This window comes from Giraffa tippelskirchi, chromosome 14 (assembly GCF_054371585.1).
Source record: "Giraffa tippelskirchi isolate mGirTip1 chromosome 14, T2T-mGirTip1v1.2.pri, whole genome shotgun sequence".
Taxonomy (NCBI): Eukaryota; Metazoa; Chordata; class Mammalia; order Artiodactyla; family Giraffidae; genus Giraffa; species Giraffa tippelskirchi.
In genome coordinates, this window is record NC_137288.1 from 38,369,570 (window position 1) to 38,388,448 (window position 18,879).

General features: G+C 41.1%; 1 protein-coding gene across 8 annotated transcripts in view; it reads left to right on the forward strand.

Annotated features, from left to right (window-relative positions):
* Positions 1-18,879, forward strand: part of B4GALT6 (beta-1,4-galactosyltransferase 6) — a 117,481-nt gene that overhangs the window by 12,761 nt on the left and 85,841 nt on the right. For 6 of the 8 annotated variants that reach the window (XR_014074824.1, XR_014074823.1, XR_014074822.1 and 3 more), the window contains exon 2: positions 18,499-18,615. The exons of the other annotated variants lie outside the window; for them this stretch is intronic. Coding sequence is in view for 3 of the 6 variants with exons in the window: in XM_081562646.1 (XP_081418772.1) it covers positions 18,499-18,615 (117 nt within the window). In the remaining 3 variants the exon portion in view is untranslated. The remainder of the gene's footprint in view (positions 1-18,498; positions 18,616-18,879) is intronic. 8 annotated transcript variants of the gene reach the window in all.

Here is an 18,879-nt window from a genome sequence, read left to right on the forward strand (position 1 = left end):
GTTGTTTGGTCGCTATAAGTCGTGTCTGACTCTTCCGTGACTCTGGAAGCAGATCTGTCCATGGGATTCTCCAGGAAAGAATACTGGAGTGAGTTTACATTTCTTTTTCTAGGAGATCTTCCCAACCCAGGGACTGAACCCACATCTCCTGAATTGGCAGGCGGATTCTTTACCACTGAGCCACCAGGGAATTACCTCCAATTTTAGGGGCTTAAAACAACAAACGTGTTATCTCCTAGTTTCTGTGGCCAGGAATCTGGACACGATCTGGCTGGATGGCTCTGGTTCAAGGTCTGTTACTTTGCTACAGAGTGTAGGTCAGGGCTGTGGTTGGAGGCTCCAATGGGGAAGAATCCACTTCCAAGTTCAGCCGTGTGCATTTGGGCAGGATTCTGCCCCCTGAGGGTTGTTGCTCTGAGGACCTCGGTTCTTGGCAGGTAGTCGGCTGGAGACCTCACTCAGTTTTCCTTGCCCCGGAGCCTCTCCACTGGGTAGTTTAGGACCCCATTACTTTCGCCATATTTTCTTTGTCAGAGAAGAGTCATCTTGGGCCAGTGCACGGTCACGGGCTGGGGAGCCATCTCAGAAATTGCTTACCTCCATCAGGCTGCCATTCTTTTGTTTTTATTATTTTATTTTTACTTTATCTTCTGGCCACCATTCTTGAGCCTACATGTTAATTCAGCTGTATTGTTCCAGCAGAAGTGAACCTCAATTCTATGATCTTGTGAAGAATCAGGTAGTTTTAAAGGGAAAATGAATTCATTGAAATCTGACAGTGCTTCACAACCATTCTCCATGTTACTGTTTTATGAGTAAATTTTCTTTTGTAATTGGCGGATAATTGCTTTACCATGTTGTGTTGGTTTCTGCCCTACAACAATGTGAATCAGCCGTGAGTGTACATACGTCCCCTCCCTCTTGAACCTTCCTCCCACCCCCCACCCCTCTAGGTTGTCACAGAGCACCAGGTTGAGCTCCCTGTGTTGCATAGCAACTTTCCACTCGCTGTTTTACATGCGGTAATGTATTTGTTTCAGTGCTTCTCTTTCAATTCATCCCACCCTCTCCTTCCCCTGCTGTGTCCTTTTCTGGGAGATTATTCTAGAACTTGAATTTCCTAGGTCCTGTTTGGGCCTTCCTGGCCAATGGAGAGCCCCGCAGACCTTATGTATTGCCAGTTTTCTCCTCCTGGTTCATTTCCCTCGCCACCTGAGACCAAACTGAATATCGTCACCGCTGCTTGGACTGCACTTGACCAGTTTCATCAGAGCAGCCTACCCCCAGCTCTTTCTCCCTCCTCTTCTTTCTCTTTTTTCTTCTGAATCATTTTTTCTTAATTCCTGAAAGACCCAGTGATTGAGTATATAAAAGATCTTTATGTTTCTGCCTTTCCTCAGGGTAATAACAGAGAGAATAATATATGGGTTATATTGTGATTAGAGTTGAAGATTGGGTCAGTTGAAGGTTAAAAGTAGATTTTCTGAGAATACCTACAAGGCCATTAACATGCCACTGGGAAATCAAGAGTTTTACTCCAGTTATCATTAGGTATTTTTTCCTCATGTCTTAGACCCGTTGGAGAATTTCAGGTAGCATTCCAATTTTATTTTTCCATAGCATGTATATCCTACATTGGGCCGACTTGATGGCATACTTGTTTTTGGTTGTAGCAGAACTTGATGGTGTTTGGTTTAAACCACAGCAAAAACCCTCCTCAGTTAAAGTAGGAAAGAAAGGATGTTTGTTCTTGTTCGTTGGTTTGAAAGTATGCTCTGGCTGTGGAAATCTTTGAAATTCATTTTCCATGCTGTGTCCCCTTCTCTCCTTGTTTAGAGTCGTTTTCCTTTCATGAATAAGTAAATTGAAATTATGAAATGTTTTATTTTTGACTGTTCAGGAAAACATAACTTAGTGCTTTTAAATATTGAAATTGTAATTACTTTTTTTTCTCCAGAGGGGTAGTAGATATGACTTTTTGCTTGCATCTTGGTTTTCATGATTAAATAGTCAAGTTAGTAAAAGTCTTTGGCTCTCAACGAAGTCTTTATGTTGTATGTTCTTTAAGGATGAAACATAGATTCATTGTCTGAATGAATTGCGCATAAATTAGAAAGCTGTATAAAAGAGGATGTATTTATACAAGTTAAACTGTGAAAGGAGACTTCTATTTTTTCGCCTGTTACAAATGTTAGTGATGTTTAGAGAATTACTACAAGCAGTGGCTTTCAAACATGAAGGTGCTCAAGCCTTATTTAAGGCAACCTGGGTCTTATCATTAGAGAATCTAATTGGGATCCTGATTTTTTTTTTTTAATTATTTATTTATTTATTTGGCTGCATTAGGTCTTAGTTGTGTGCAGGATCTTTTTTTTTTTTTTGCATTAAAATTTTTATTTTTAATTGGAGGATAATTACAATATTGTGATGGTTTCTGCCGTATATCAACATGAATCAGCCATAGGTATACACATGTCCCTCCCTCCCTCCCACCTGAGTTTGATCCGTGGTCCAGGAACTAGATCCCACATGCCATAACTAAGAGTTCACAAGTGGCAAGTAGAGGATCCTGCATGCTGGGAATAAAACTACCATGCAGAATCTTTAGTTGTGGCATGTGCAGTCTTAGTTATGGCCTGTGGGATCTAGTTCCTGGATCAGGGATCGAACCCTGGCCCACCCCCCACCCCCGTATTGGGAGTATGGAGTGTTGGTCACTGGACCACCAGGGAAGTCCCTGATTGATTTTTTAATTAATCCTTCACCCTCGGAACTTTATTTCTGAGACACACCCCAAACAGTTGGGAAATCCTTTAGTGTGAGATAGTTTTACATTTGAAATTGGTTATCTCATTTGATCTTTCATCTAACTAATCTTACCTGTTAAAAACCAGATTAATTTGTTTATAGCATCGTGTTTTACTGGAGAAAGAGCTTTCATGGTGAAGAATTTCTTTCCTCCAGAATAAAAATGGACAGAATGTACAGATAACTTAAGGCAACCAGGATCATGCATTTCTTTATGAAACCACTATGTGATTGAGTTATAGGTTGATCCTAAATTTGTTATTTAACGTTTTTAATTATTAGAGAGATACATTGTAATTCACTTAATAGGATCAATATAAATAGTACATCATGAGAAACGCTGGGCTGGATGAAGCACAAGCTGGAATCAAGACTGCCCAGAGAAATATCAGTAACCTCAGATAAGCAGATGACACCACCCTCATGGCAGAAAGTGAAGAAGAACTAAAGAGCCTCTTGATGAAAGTGAGAGAGGAGAGTGAAAAAGTTGACTTAAAGCTCAACGTTCAGAAAACTAAGATCATGGCATCTGGTCCCATCACTGCATGGCAAACAGATGGGGACCCAGTGACGGGCTTTATTTTTAGGGGCTCCAGAATCACTGCAGATGGTGACTGAAGCCATGAAATTAAAAGACGCTTGCTCCTTGGAAGAAAAGCTGTGACCAACCTAGACAGCATATTAAAAAGCAGAGACATTTCTTTGCCAACAAATGTCCGTCTAGTCAAGGCTATGGTTTTTCCAGTAGTCATGTATGGATGTGAGAGTTGGACTATAAAGAAAGCTGAGCGCAGAAGAATTGATGCTTTTGAACTGTGGTGTTGGAGAAGACTCTTGCGAGTCCTTTAGACTGAAAGGAGATCCAATCAGTCCATCCTGAAGGAAATCAGTCCTGAATATTCATTAGAAGGACTGATGCTGTAACTCCAATACTTTGGCCACCTGATGTGAAGAACTGACTCATTCGAAAAGACCCTGATGCTGGGAAAGATTGAAGGTGGGAAGAGAAGGGGACGACAGAGGATGAGATGGTTGGATGGCATCACCAACTCAATGGACATGAGTTTGAGTAGACTGGGAGTTGGTGATGGACAAGGAGGCCTGGTGTGCTGCAGTCCATGGGGTCACAAAGAGCAGACACAACTGAGAAACTGAACTGAACTGATGGCTCTACACGTTAACCAGTGGAAATAATTTCAAAACAAAAGACTTATAAAAATCTCTTTATAACATGTTCATAATTAAGAAGCTCTGTGAAGTTGGTTATTGTACCATCACACCTTGATTGAAATATTATCTCTTTTTTAAGTATTTGAGACTTGCTAGTGTTAATAACGGAGAAGGCAGTGGCACCCCACTCCAGTACTCTTGCCTGGAAAATCCCATGGACGGAGGAGCCTGGTAGGCTGCAGTCCATGGGGTCGCTAAGAGTCGGACACGACTGAACAACTTCACTTTCACTTTTCCCTTTCATGCACTGGAGAAGGAAATGGCAACCCACTCCAGTGTTCTTACCTGGAGAATCCCAGGGACGGCAGAGCCTGGTGGGCTGCCGTCTATGGGGCCGCACAGAGTCGGACATGACTGAAGCGACTTAGCAGCAGTAGCAGTGTTAATAATTCTTTACTGAAATCATGTTTTATGTATTACCTTTTTGATAATTAAGTTAATGGCTCAGATATTATGACTTCTAATCATAGTGCAATGTCCAGCGTGACTTGCAGGAAGAGAACTTGGACTTCATTTTCATTTGACTCAAGAGGACCAGTGGTAGAGAATTAAAAGATGCCTTGTTTTTTGATTTGAAAGTATGCCCTGGCTTTGGAAATCGTTGAAATGCATTTTCCATGCTGTGTCCCCTTCTCTCCTGCTTGTTTTAGAGTCATTCTCCTTTCATGAATATGTAAGTTGAAATTATGAACGGTATTTTAATTGTGAAAACACAGGGAAATTGGGGATAATTATAAAGCATATAGTTCACATAGGTCTCTCTTTTATGTCCTCTCATTATGATAGCGTTCTCAAGTGGGTAGAGGTTCATTTCATTCACTTTAAATGCATTCTGAAATCATTTATTTTCAGCAGATTTACAATGTTTCCTGGGTGTGTTTATTTATGGCTTCATCCTTTAGTCTATAATTTCATTAGATAAGTTTCCTTACTGATTAGATTAAAAATGTAATTGCCTGCATTTTTCTTTCCTGGTTCCCTCATTTCCTCCTGATTCTACTTGTCTCCAATGTGGTTTATAACTCTTGACTCTTTAGGCTCCTGTCATGCTTTAAAGAAGCCATATGTTTAAGTGAGTAACAATCAATTAACAAAGGACAGTGCTGAAAGCTGTCATGTGTTAGATCATGTGTTCAGAGTCTAGTTTTTGAATTTTCAGCTAAGTTTAAACCAGGCTGAGCTGGTCATCTGGTTGTTGTAGAAGAAGTAATTCCAATGTTTTAGGCAGTTTACCCTTTCTTAGGATTTTGGTTTTTACAGAGGGGCCCCCATGGCTCTTTAGTTGCTGATACTGCTTGGCAGTTGGTGGTTATTCAACACATATTTATTGTAAATAAACACATGTCTCCACTTTGAACGTCTTTAATAAGACTGTTAGAAAAGTCATCCTCAAATAACTTAAAGCTGTTAAACTGCAGAGTGGAAGTGGTAAAAAGCACCTGTCGGAAAGAATTTCTTGTTAATTTTTGGTGCCTACATCAGCAGAGCTTGAGCCATTGGCTAAGATCTGAAATAGATCTGTGCTGTATGTGATCAGTGTATTCATGATTGCTTGATAAAATGGGATTCTGAGCACAGAATTCTTTCATTCTACTTATTAGTCAGTCTGTGATTTACTGAAAGGATGGGGAGGAGGATATTATAAGCTAATAATTACTTGCTCTGCAGATTTCCTTGAGCCCAACTTGACTTTGAATTATCACCATAAAATAGTAAAATAGTCTGTTTAAATAGTGCTTTGACATAAAGGGAATCATTTGTTTTGCAGCATGGCACAGCCTAGAAGTCTGTTATGTTTTGTTTTTAACTTAAGCAATGCTTTGGTTCTAGGCAAAGTATGAACTCTTTTTCATATGTCATGTGGCCTCATCATGGGGTTTCAATTCAGTTCAGTCGCTCAGTCGTGTCTGACTCTTTGCGACCCCATGAATCGCAGCACGCCAGGCCTCTCTGTCCATCACCAACTCCCGGAGTCTACCCAAACCCATGTCCATCGAGTCGGTGATGCCATCCAGCCATCTCATCCTCTGTCGTCCCCTTCTCCTCCTGCCCCCAATCGTACCCAGCATTAGGGTCTTTTCCAATGAGTCAGCTGTTCGCATGAGGTGGCCAAAGTACTGGAGTTTCAGCTTCAACATCAGTCTTTCCAATGAACACCCAAGACTGATCTCCTTTAGGATGGACTGGTTGGATCTCCTTGCAGTCCAAGGGACGCTCAAGAGTCTTCTCCAACACCACAGTTCAAAAGCATCAATTCTTTGGCGCTCAGCTTTCTTCACCGTCCAACTCTCACATCCATACATGACTACTGGAAAAACCATAGCCTTGACTAGACGAACCTTTGTTGGCAAATAATGTCTCTGCTTTTAAATATGCTATGTAGGTTGGTCATAACCTTCCTTCCAAGAAGTAAGCATCTTTTAATTTCACGGCTGCAATCACCATCAGCAGTGATTTTGGAGCCCCCAAAAATAAAGCCTGACACTGTTTCCACTGTTTCCCCATCTATTTCCCATGAAGTGATGGGACCAGATGCCATGATCTTAGTTTTCTGAACGTTGAGCTTTAAGCCAATTTTTTCATTCTCCTCTCTCACTTATATCAAGAGGCTCTTTAGTTCTTCTTCACTTTCTGCCATAAGGGTGGTGTCATCTGCATATCTGAGGTTATTGATATTTCTCCCGGCAATCTTGATTCTAGCTTATGTTTCTTCCAGCCCAGCATTTCTCATGATGTACTCTGCATATAAGTTAAATAAGCAGGGTGACAATATACAGCTTTGACGGACTCCTTTTCCTATTTGGAACCAGTCTGTTGTTCCATGTCCAGTTCTGTTGCTTCCTGACCTGCATACAGGTTTCTCAAGAGACAGGTCAGATGGTCTGGTATTCCCATCTCTTTCAGAATTTTCCACAGTTTATCGTGATCCACACAGTCAAAGGCTTTGGCATAGTCAATAAAGCAGAAATAGATGTTTTTCTGGAACTCTCTTGCTTTTTCGATGATACAGCGGATGTTGGCAATTTGATCTCTGGTTCCTCTGCCTTTTCTAAAACCAGCTTGAACATCTGGAATTTCACTGTTCACATATTGCTGAAGACTGGCTTGGAGAATTTTGAGCATTACTTTACTTGCATGTGAGATGAGTGCAATTGTGTGGTAGTTTGAGCATTCTTTGTCATTGCCTTTCTTTGGGATTGACTTAAGCAATGCTTCGGTTCTAGGCACAGTATGAACTCTTTTTCATATGTCATGTGGCCTCATCCTGGGGTTTACAGCATTATTAATAGAGATAATATATTTAGCTTTTACAGACTCAGACGAGTAATTTCTGGGAACTTGTTGAACAAGGAGCTAGATGTGGAAAGAAGAAAACTTACAGGCATGTGAAATAGATATTTAAAAGGTTATTGTGAGTTCTTAAAAGTTCATAGAGTACATGATTCAACTGTCTGTGGTTACTGTCAAGGGATGTACATATGCAGCTGGGCTCTAAAAGCTGAGCGTGAGAGAATTGATGCTTTCAAATTGTGGTGCTGGAGAAGACTCTTGAGAGTCTCTTGGATAGCAAGGAGATCAAACCAATCAATCCTAAGGGAAATCAACCCTGAATATTCATTGGAAGGACTGATGCTGAAGTTCCAATGCTTTGGCTGCTTGATGCGAAGAGTCGACTCAGCAGAAGAAACCTTGATGCTGGGAAAGATTGAAGGCAAAAGGAGAAAAGGGTAGCAGAGGGTGAGATGGTTAGACAGCATCTTCAACTCAACAGACATGAGTTTGAGCAAACACGGGGAGATAGTGAAGGATGGGGAGTGTGGTGGGCTGCAGTCCATGGGGTCACCAAGAGTTGGACACAACTTAGCGACTGAACAACAAAAATATAAAGTGGTTTGCTTTTTTCCATGTTGTTTATTTCATTACATGTTCTGTAGATTATATGGGAAACCATTTTCTGTCCTGTGACTTTGAAGTACTACTTCTGATATCCTCCTTGCATTGGTTGCAATCTGTAAATCCCCTCTGTTGTCACTTCCCTCATAACTTTTTGCATTGAAGAGTTTTCATTTTCTTAGTCTCTCTGTCTCCTGTAGGACTTCCCAATCATTGCTTCTCCCAGATTGCTGCCTCTCAGAGTCATTTAGAGCAGTCCTTGAATCTTGAGTTTTTAAAATTCTACCTGTGTAATGTCTGAGTTTGCTTTTTGATCTCTTTTTTAAAATACTTATTTATTTGCCTGTGTCAGGTCTTAGTTGCAGCTGCAGCATGTGGGATCTTTGCATCATGTGAGATCTTTCAGTGCAATGCGCCGATTCTCTGATTGTGGCTTGTGGCGCAATTCAGTAGTTGCGGCATGTGGGCTCAGGGGTTATGGTGCACGGGCTTGGTTACTTGGAGGAGTGTGGGATCTTCCCGGACCAGGGATTGAACCCATGTCCCTGCGCTGAAGGGTGAATTCTTAACCACTTGCCCACCAGGGAAATCAGTTTTCTGGTCTTAAAATGCGGAAAGTTGTGCCTCTATCCTGGGATAGTATATTTGTTTCCTAGGGCTGCGATACAAATTAGCACAGTCTGAGTGGCTTAAAGCAGGAACGCATTCCCTCACAGTTTCGTTGGCCAGAAGTTCAAAATCAAGAAGTCAGCAGAGCTGTGCAGCCTCTGAAGGCTCTGAAAGACCCTCCCTTGTCTCTAGCTTTGGGTGCCTGTTGGCATTCCTTGGCTTCCTAGGCCTTCATCCTCACTTTACTTTCGTGTGTGTGTGTGTGTGTATGTGTGTATAGAAGTCTCACTCTGCCTTTCTCTTGTATGTGCGCTTTCATTGGATTTAGGGCCAACCCAGATAATCCAGGATGATCTCATCTCGAGATCCTTAACTGAATTACATCTACAAAGACTGTTTTTCCAAATAAGATAACATTTGCAGGTCCTGGGAATTAGGATGTGCACATATCTTTTGGGCGGTCTCTGTTCAACCTGCTACAGGAGAATTAAATGAAATGTAATACATAGCATTTAGCTCAGTGCCTGACGAATGGAGGTACTCAATTCACGTTAATTCATTTCCCTTCTCTTTAGAAACCCATGCCCTCTGACGTTCCACAGCCTGGGATGATTTCTGAGTTATGCTCAATCCAGAGCCTTCCTGCTCCACCCTGTCCCCCTTCTCTCCAGACCATAGTCTTCCTAACCTTCCACATCTGGCACTTTCTCACCTTCATTAATGTTAGTACTATTTCTTTTTTTAATGTTGAGAATGACCTAGTTAACTGGTCATAGTTAGTTCAGTTGCTCAGTCGTGTCCGACTCTTTGCGACCCCATGAATTGCAGCACACCAGGCCTCTCTGTCCATCACCAACTCCCGGAGTCTACCCAAACCCATGTTCATCGAGTCAGTGATGCCATCCAACCATCTCATCCTCTGTCGTCCCCTTCTCCTCCTGCCCCCAATCCTACCCAGCATTAGGATCTTTTCCAATGAGTCAACTCTTCGCCTGAGGTGGCCAAAGTATTGGAGTCTCAGCTTCAACATCAGTCCTTCCAATGAAGACCCAGGATTGATCTCCTTTAGGATGGATTGATTGGATCTCCTTGCAGTCCAAGGGACTCTCAAGAGTCTTCTCCAACACCACAGTTCAAAAGCATCAATTCTTTGGCGCTCAGCTTTCTTCACTGTCCAACTCTCATATCCATACATGACCACTGGAAAAACCATAGCCTTGGCTAGACGGACTTGTGTTGGCAAAGTAATGTCTCTGCTTTTAAATATGCTATCTAGGTTGGCCATAACCTTCCTTCCAAGGAGTAAGTGTCTTTTAATTTCATGGCTGCAATCACCATCAGCAGTGATTTTGGAGCCCAAAAAAATAAAGCCTGACACTGTTTCCACTGTTTCCCCATCTATTTCCCATGAAGTGATGGGACCAGATGCCATGATCTTAGTTTTCTGAACGTTGAGCTTAAGCAAACTTTTTCACTCTCCTCTTTCACTTTTATCAAGAGGCTCTTTAGTTCTTCTTCACTTTCTGCCATAAGGGTGGTGTCATCTGCATATCTGAGGTTATTGATATTTCTCCCGGCAATCTTGATTCCAGCTTGTGTTTCTTCCAGCCCAGCGTTTCTCATGATGTACTCTGCATATAAGTTAAATAAGCAGGGTGCCAATATACAGCCTTGACGTACTCCTTTGCCTATTTGGAACCAGTCTGTTGTTCCGTGTCCAGTTCTAACTGTTGCTTCCTGACCTGCATACAGGTTTCTCAAGAGACAGGTCAGATGATCTGGTATTCCCATCTCTTTCAGAATTTTCCACAGTTTATTGTGATCCACACAGTCAAAGGCTTTGGCATAGTCAATAAAGCAGAAATAGATGTTTTTCTGGAACTCGCTTGCTTTTTCAATGATCCAGTGGATATTGACAATTTGATCTTTGGTTCTTCTGCCTTTTCTAAAACCAGCTTGAACATCTGGAAGTTCACGGTTCACGTATTGCTGAAGCCTGGCTTGGAGAATTTTGAGCATTACTTTACTAGCATGTGAGATGAGTGCAATTGTGCGGTAGTTTGAGCGTTCGTTGACATTGCCTTTGGGATTGGAACGAAAACTGACCTTTTCCAGTCCTGTGGCCACTGCTGAGTTTTCCAAATTTGCTGGCATATCGAGTGCAGCACTTTCACAGCATCACCTTTGAGGATTTGAAATAGCCCCACTGGAATTCCATCACCTCCACTAGCTTTGTTCGTAGTGATGCTTTCTAAGGCCCACTTGACTTCACATTCCAGGATGTCTGGCTCTAAGTGAGTGATCACACCATCGTGATTCTCTGGGTCGTGAAGATCTTTTCTGTACAGTTCTTCTGTGTATTCTTGCCACCTCTTCTTATCTTCTGCTTCTGTTAGGTCCATACCATTTCTGTCCTTTATCAAGCCTATCTTTGCATGAAATGTTCCTTTGGTATCTCTAGTTTTCTTGAAGAGATCTCTAGTCTTTCCCAATCTGTTGTTTTCCTCTATTTCTTTGCACTGATCACTGAGGAAGGCTTTCGTATCTCTCCTTGCTATTCTTTGGAACTCTGCATTCAGATGGGAATATCTTTCCTTTTCTCCTTTGCTTTTTGCTTCTCTTCTTTTCCCAGCTATCTGTAAGGCCTCCTCAGACAGCCATTTTGCTTTTTTGCATTTCTTTTCCATGGGGATTTTCTTGATCCCTGTCTCCTGTACAATGTCACGAACCTCTGTCCATAGTTCATCAGGCACTCTGTCTATCAGGTCTAGTCCCTTAAATCTATTTGTCACTTCCACTGTATACTCATAAGGGATTTGATCTAGGTCATACCTGAATGGTCTAGTGGTTTTCCCTACTTTCTTCAACTTAAGTCTGAATTTGGCAATAAGCAGTTCATGATCTCCTGAGCCACAGTCAGCTCCTGGTCTTGTTTTTGCTGACTGTATAGAGCTTCTCCATCTTTGGCTGCAAAGAATATAATCAATCTGATTTCGGTGTTGACCATCTGGTGACGTCCACATGTAGAGTATTCTCTTGCCGTGAAGAAATACCCCACGTCCAAGGTAAGAGAAACCCAAGTAAGATGGTAGGTGTTGCGAGAGGGCATCAGAGGGCAGATACACTGAAACTAAAATTACAGAAAGCTAGCTAATCTGATCACACGGACCACAGCCTTGTCTATCTCAGTGAAACTAAGCCATGCTGTGTGGGGCCACCCAAGACGGATGGGTCATGGTGGAGAGGTCTGAAAAAATGTGGTCCACTGGAGGAGGGCATGGCAAGCCACTTCAGTATTCTTGCCTTGAGAACCCCATGAACAGTATGAAAAGGCAAAAAGATAGGACACTGAAAGATGAGCTCCCCAGGTCAGTAAGTGCCCAATATCCTACTGGAGATCAGTGGAGAAATAACTCCAGAAAGAATGATGGGATGGAGCCAAAGCAAAAACGATGCCCACCTGTGGATGTGACTGGTGATAGAAGCAAAGTCCGATGCTGTAAAGTGCAATATTGCATAGGAACCTGGAATGTTAGGTCCATGAATCAAGGCAAATTGGATGTGGTCAAACAGGAGATGGCAAGAGTGAACGTTGACGTTCTAGGAATCAGCGAACTAAGATGGACTGGAATGGGTGAATTTAACTCAGATGACCATTATATCTACTACTGTGGGCAAGAATCCCTTAGAAGAAATGGAGTAGCCATCATGGTCAACAAAAGAGTCTGAAAAGCAGTATTTGGATGCAATCTCAAAAACGATAGAATGATCTCTGTTCGTTTCCAAGGCAAACCATTCAGTATCACAGTAATCCAAATCTATGCCCCGACCAGTAATGCTGAAGAAGCTGAAGTTGAACGGTTCTATGAAGACCTACAAGACCTTCTAGAACTAACACCCAAAAAAGATGTCCTTTTCATTATAGGGGACTGGAATGCAAAAGTAGGACGTCAAGAAACACCTGGCGTAACAGGCAAATTTGGCCTTGGAGTACAGAATGAAGGAGGACAAAGGCTAATAGAGTTTTGCCAAGAGAATGCACTGATCATAGCAAACTGGTCATAGGGAAGTACTTAAAAATCATTTATTTTATCTTATTTTTTAATAAATTTATTTATTTTAGTTGGGGGCTAATTACTTTACAATATTGTAGTAGTTTTTGCCATACATTGACATGAATCAGCCATGGGTTTACACGTGTTCCCCATCCTGAACCCCCCTCCCACCTCCCTCCCCATCCCATCCCTCTGGGTCATCCCACTGCCCCAGCCCTGAGCATCTGTCTCATGCATCGAACCTGGAATGGTGTTCTGCTTCACATATGATAATATACATGTTTCAATGTTTAGTTGTGGCATGTGGGAACTAGTTCCCTGACCGGGGATCAAACCCAGGTCCCCTGCATTGGAAACGCGGAGTCTTAGCCACTGGCCTGCCAGGGGAGTCCCCATTAATGTTACTTCGCACCTTCACAGGGACCTCCAAGTCCTCTCCTCACCTCTCTGTTTCTTCACACCGTTTACCTCCTGGGACCGTTACAGCTTCCTGTCCATTGCTGCCAGCGCTCCTCAGGTTGTCTGGCTTATCCCTGAGTGTCCTCTGCAGCCGTGCATCCCAGAGTGTCTGCTTGTGCCGGCCCATCAGTGGAGACGTTCTTCTCCCTCTTTCCTCTTCCTCACTTAGAGCCTTCACTTTAAAGTTCTTCTTTCCTTGCTCTACTTAGGTCATGCTCAGGTCCCTCCTGCCCAAGAAAACTTCCCCTTGCCCTGGTTCTCATTTACCTGTTCTGAAACTGGACTGCTTTCACTTTATCCACTCAACTCTCTACTAATTTCTTCTTTTTTTGTTTCCTATTATTTGGGTGAAACTGCTGTCTTGAAGGTTGACCAGGATCTAATAGCACTCTTATTTATTTTTTTAAAAAAATATTTGACTACATCGAGTCTTAGTTGTGGCATTTGGGATCTTCGATCTTTTTTGCAGCATGTGGCATCTAGTTCCTTGACCAGGGATTGAACCCAGGCCCCACCTGCATTGGGAGAGCAGAATCTTAGTACTGGACCACCAGGGAGGTTCCTCTGATAGCATTTTAAAAGGCTGACTGAGATGGTGATGAAGAGTTGGGTTGCTGGAGCTGACTGCTGGGGGTGAATCGTAGCACCACCACTTGCTAATAAATTACTGTGTGACCTTGAGCAAATCACTTAACTCCATTTTCCTTGTCTGTAAAATGGGAATATTAATATCTACCTTATAGGGTTGTTTATTAGTTTATATAAAGAACTTCTAAGGATGCCCAGTAGAGTAAGTGCTAGGTATTAGCTTTTCATTTTTGTTTATTTATTTATTTATTTATTTTTTTCTAGCTTTTCATTTTTTAAGATTTTTTTCCTTATTGTCTTTCTTCTTCTCCTTTGTGTTGGCGTTTGTCATGATTGACCATTCCCTTTTTCTTTTGTCCAATGGCTTCTTCACCATGTTCCAGCTCAGATTAATTCATCTTGAGGTCTTTTAATTTTATATCTTCTATTTGTGGTCTGAACTCCACCTTCTTATCTCCTTTCTAGATAATTTTTCCTGTGGTAATTCATCACCATGGTTCCCACTTTTACTTTTGTATGAATGTTTGTCCCAATTGTATTTGTACCCCACTCCTCTTAGCTCTAGCACTGTGTTTATAATTGCGTGTGAGACTGTCTAACAACACCGTCTCCCTCTCAGAATCAGCTGTGCAGTTGACTTCTGGTTTGTTAAAGGACCTGGAGATTGTGGCAGTCAGGGACAAGGATGGTGAGATCAGAGGGATTTGTATTTGAGTCCTTCAAAGCTGAGGAAGCCTTTGCCAGATAACTGCAGACTACAGAGCTCCTTGACTTGAATCTATTCTGTGCTTTGAAGGAGCAAAGCACGTATGTGAAGGGGTGTGGAGTCACAGCTTTACAGCAGATACATTCCCTAGTTTTCTCAAGTTGAGAATGAGGCACGTTCATAAATCTCTCCCTCATAAACCCAGGGTAAGATGCCTACAAGCTATTGTAAGTTGTTAATTTTTGAAGTGTTTTTACCTTAAGTTATAGTCCCCCCCAAACCCCCTGGAAAACAGACTAGGTAAATAAGTGAAATTTATGTCTCGCAATGCAGAGGCAAATAGCAAGTGAACTAAATTAGAGAACATAGCTTCCTTTTAATGAAGCAGTGCTGGTTTTTAGTGCTCTTCTGAGTTGTCTTGAGACCAAAGGGCAATCATGGGGAAGATTTCCCTATTTTCTGAAATGTAATCACTTGTAAGATGGAATAGAAATCTCTCTCTCTCTTTTTTAAAACTATTTTTTGCAGCATTTGGGCTTCTTAATTCCCCTACCAGGGATCCAACTCATAGCCCCCTGAAGTGGAAGCGTGGAGTCTTCACTACTGGACCACCAGGGTAGTCCCTGGAATAGAAATCTTAGACAAGGATTTCCTGGCTTGCCAATAAGACATTCGGTTTTACAATAATGATGATTAGCAGGCATGTAGAATTACCTGAGTGTGAGTTACTGTAGTTTTATGGTGTTTGGTAGTCAATCTGGATTATTCCATGCTGGTTTCTTATGCCTTGAAACACTTTGACACACGACCTTCCTCCTGTTACCAGTGCCTCTATTTAAATACAGCTTCATTCCTTAATGTGTTTTGATCTTTAGGGATTAAACCCGTGAGGACCATTAACCTAAGGAATGTAGCTCAATTAGCTGTGAATGATTTAAAATAAACTAATAGATTTTCCGTTTGGAGAGCTTGGTGTCTCACCTTTATTTTTTCTCCATCTGTCTAATGCACAGTAAATACATGCTTTTGTTAAGTAATTCACCTTTGTCACAGGTGCCATCAGTAATTATTTTTTTATTAACAGTTTGGTTACCTGATGTTTTGAAAGTTTTTAGGAAAATTTGACTTTGATTGTCCTTTTCTATGCTGGTTATTATCCTTGTTTCTTAAATTTGACTTGGTTTCAAGATTCAGATTTGATTCCTGGGTGGGGAAGATCCCCTGGAGGAAGGCATGGCAACCCACTCCGGTATTCTTGCCTGGAGAATCCCATGGACAGAGGAGCCTGGCGGGCTACAGTCCATGGGGTTGCAAAGAGCTGGATACGACTGAACGACTAAGCATACAAAATTCAAACAGTTTTCTCTATTAGAGTAGGTATGTTAATTAAAAGAAAAACCTATGTAATTTGTGAAAATTCTATTTCCAGGACACACATGTGTTCTTACCTTGTGTATCCTTGTTTGGGGCAGTATTGTTTCTCCCAGTACTGGTCTTGGCTTAATAACTCTTGATTCAGTCCTCCTTCTCCAGGTCTTTTTTTTCCCCCCAGTTTGGTGCATAACAAATATTATAGGCTGTTTACACCATTGATAACAAATTTCATGTATAATTTTAGGATTAAATGAGCCAAGATAATTGTAAATCAGTAGATACTCGTAATCCATTTCATTTTTTTTCTCTGCGTCGTTTCAGTTGAAATCTTGGTTTCGGTCGAATTGCTAATGTTACTTTGGCTTTTCTTGAACATTTTCCCGCATTTTTGGTTGGCTGTTCTCTTTAGTTTCATTTTTCACTTTGTCTCATCTGTCTTTGAAAGTCCACTAAAAAAACAAAAATGTAATAAAAACTTGTGGGGTTTGTAAGCCTGGTTTAATAAATTCAAGCCTAAACAAGTTAGATCTAATTATAGGACTGATTTCCAGAGAGGATGTGGTGAGTGCGTGCTAAGTCGCTCAGTCATGTCCGCCTCTTTGCGACCTTATGGACTGTCTATCCATGGGATTCTCCAGGCAAGAATACTTGAGTGAGTTGCCATGCCCTTCTCCATGGGATTGTCCTGACCCAGGGATCAAACCCATGTCTCTTACATTTCCTGCATTGGCAGGCAGGTTCCAGACAGGCGTCTAAAAATGATTGAGCTGGAGCTTATGTGAAACCTGCATTTCTCTTCTATGGATTAAAAGTGAAAAAAAAGGTGTTATTTTACTCCACTTCTCTGTTCTATTTATTCTCTGCTCATTTGTACTTCGAGCAAGTTCAAATTTCAATAAAAGGAGAAAGGAGGTAGCAAACATTTTGCTCATCTCTCTGTGCCATCTCAAAGAAGCAGAACTGGGCCCAGAAAATGAGTTGGCATTTTTGATCTTTTCATTCAGCATTCATTTTTCAAGAGTGCCATTAGTGTGTTGAAAGACAGCTTATCTTAAAATTGAAAGAGTCATTAACCAAGCCTTGCAGTTTCTTGGTTTTGCTGTGAAAATGAGCCGCCTCCTCTTGTCTGAATGGAGCTTATGATTTTTAGCTTTTTGCTTGGAACATTTAGCATAGAAGGGGCTACCGGGAAACCTGGTGTAGTACTGCCATTTTTAGGCAAGGGAACAGATCTGGTGAGCTGTCCAAAGTTATGCCCAGCACTAGCAGAATCAGGACAAAGAAAGAAAGAGTCTTTCGACTTCTGTGCTTTTGAGGAGGCTGGCATCTCAAAAGGCAGTGACTTTTGTAATCTTTGTCCAATTACCAGTTTCTCCCAGAGGAAAAAAAATATAAATTATTCTTGAAGCACTTGGAGATTGAAATTAACAAGTTGAAAATGCCACGTTGATTTTTTTATAATTAAAATGAGACCACTAGTGACGTATTTAAAAAAATTTTTTTTTTCTATTGAAGGACAGTTGCTCAACAGTATTGTGGAGGTCTCTGCTGTACATAAATGTGAATCAGTCATGATTATGTATGTGTCATCCCACCCTCTCAGTCATCATGGAGCGCCAGGCTAGTTATCTGTTTTACACATAATGACGTGTACATGTCGATGCTACTTTCTCCATTTGTCCCACCTCTCCCTCTCCCGCTGTGTCCACAGTCCATTCTCTACGTCTGTGTCTCCATTTCTTCTCTGTAAATAGGTTCATCAGTACTATTTCTAGATTCCATGCTGATTTGCTCAGGCGTGGCCAACTCTTTGCAACCCCATGGATTGTAGCCCACCAGGTTTCTCTGTCCATGGAATTTTCCAGGCAAGAATACTGGAGTGGGTTGCCATTTCCTTCTCCACTAGATTCCATATGTATGCTTTAATAGATGATATTATAGATGATAATAGATGATTTGTTTTTGTGACTTACTTCACTCTGTGTAACAGGTTCTAGGTTCATCCACCTCACTACAACCGACTCAGATTTGTTCCTTTAGATGGTTGAGTTATATTCCGTTATATATAGGTACCATATCTTCTTTATCCATTTCTCTGTCATTGGACATCTAGGTTGCTTCCATGTTCTGGCTATTGTAAGTAGTGCTGCCATGTCGATTTTGATTTTGTCTGCTTTTATAATCCTGGTAGGTAGATTTGTGATTGAGAGTGTAAAATTTCAAGTAATCAAGAGAAATTACCAAAAGAGATTGTAATTCTAGGTCATCCTGCGTGTGCCCCCCAACACTGAGAATTTGAAAGATCTGTACCCAGACTAGACATGGTGATTTGTGATGTATGTTTATGATTGATGAGGGAATTCTTAACCTCTGTGGAGTCCTTGGTTCGAGGGTATTAATGTAGAATTAGAGAAAGTGAATTTTAGGATTATGTGGTTGAATGTGGTAAAGAATGCCTTGCTGAAATTCCTGAGTATATTTTATAGTAGAAAATCATATGTGGATAAAGGAATTATATTTTGGAGTGCTTATTTAGTCTCATTCTAGTTGATGGATGGATATTACTACTTTACCTTTTCATTTTATTGTTGTTTTTTAAAAGGAGTTTGTGAGTTTTTGATAATGGGAAATAGTAATTTTATATTTATGTTTTCCTGTTCGATGTACTAGTTGAATCAGATTGAGTCTATTGAGTAGTTCCTCAATTCTGAATATTATATTTTTAATTTAAAAAAGCTGATTGAGTCATGTCATTCTTTTTTTTTTCTTTCATAGCCAATACATATCTCTTTATGGTACAAGCTCGAGGAATAATGTTAAGAGAAAATGTGAAAACAATAGGACATATGATCAGGCTGTACACAAATAAAAACACTACACTCAACGGTACAGGTAAGACTGCTTCCTGTTTAATTTTGCTTTACTTCTGCTTCTTAGCCTTGTCATCATAAATTAGTAAACCAGATCTCTTCATCTTTGTCCTGACTCCAAGTAACTTCCTGTTAAAAGAGGAAGGTCTCCTTCTAAGTGCACTGGAAAGGTCTTTCACTGTTAGGACTGTCATGTATTCTTGGATGTAAAAGGTGTTATCACCAAGGTGATGGGGTTTTGTATAAAGATACTTAAGTTAATTCTTGAAAACATGAAATATGAAAA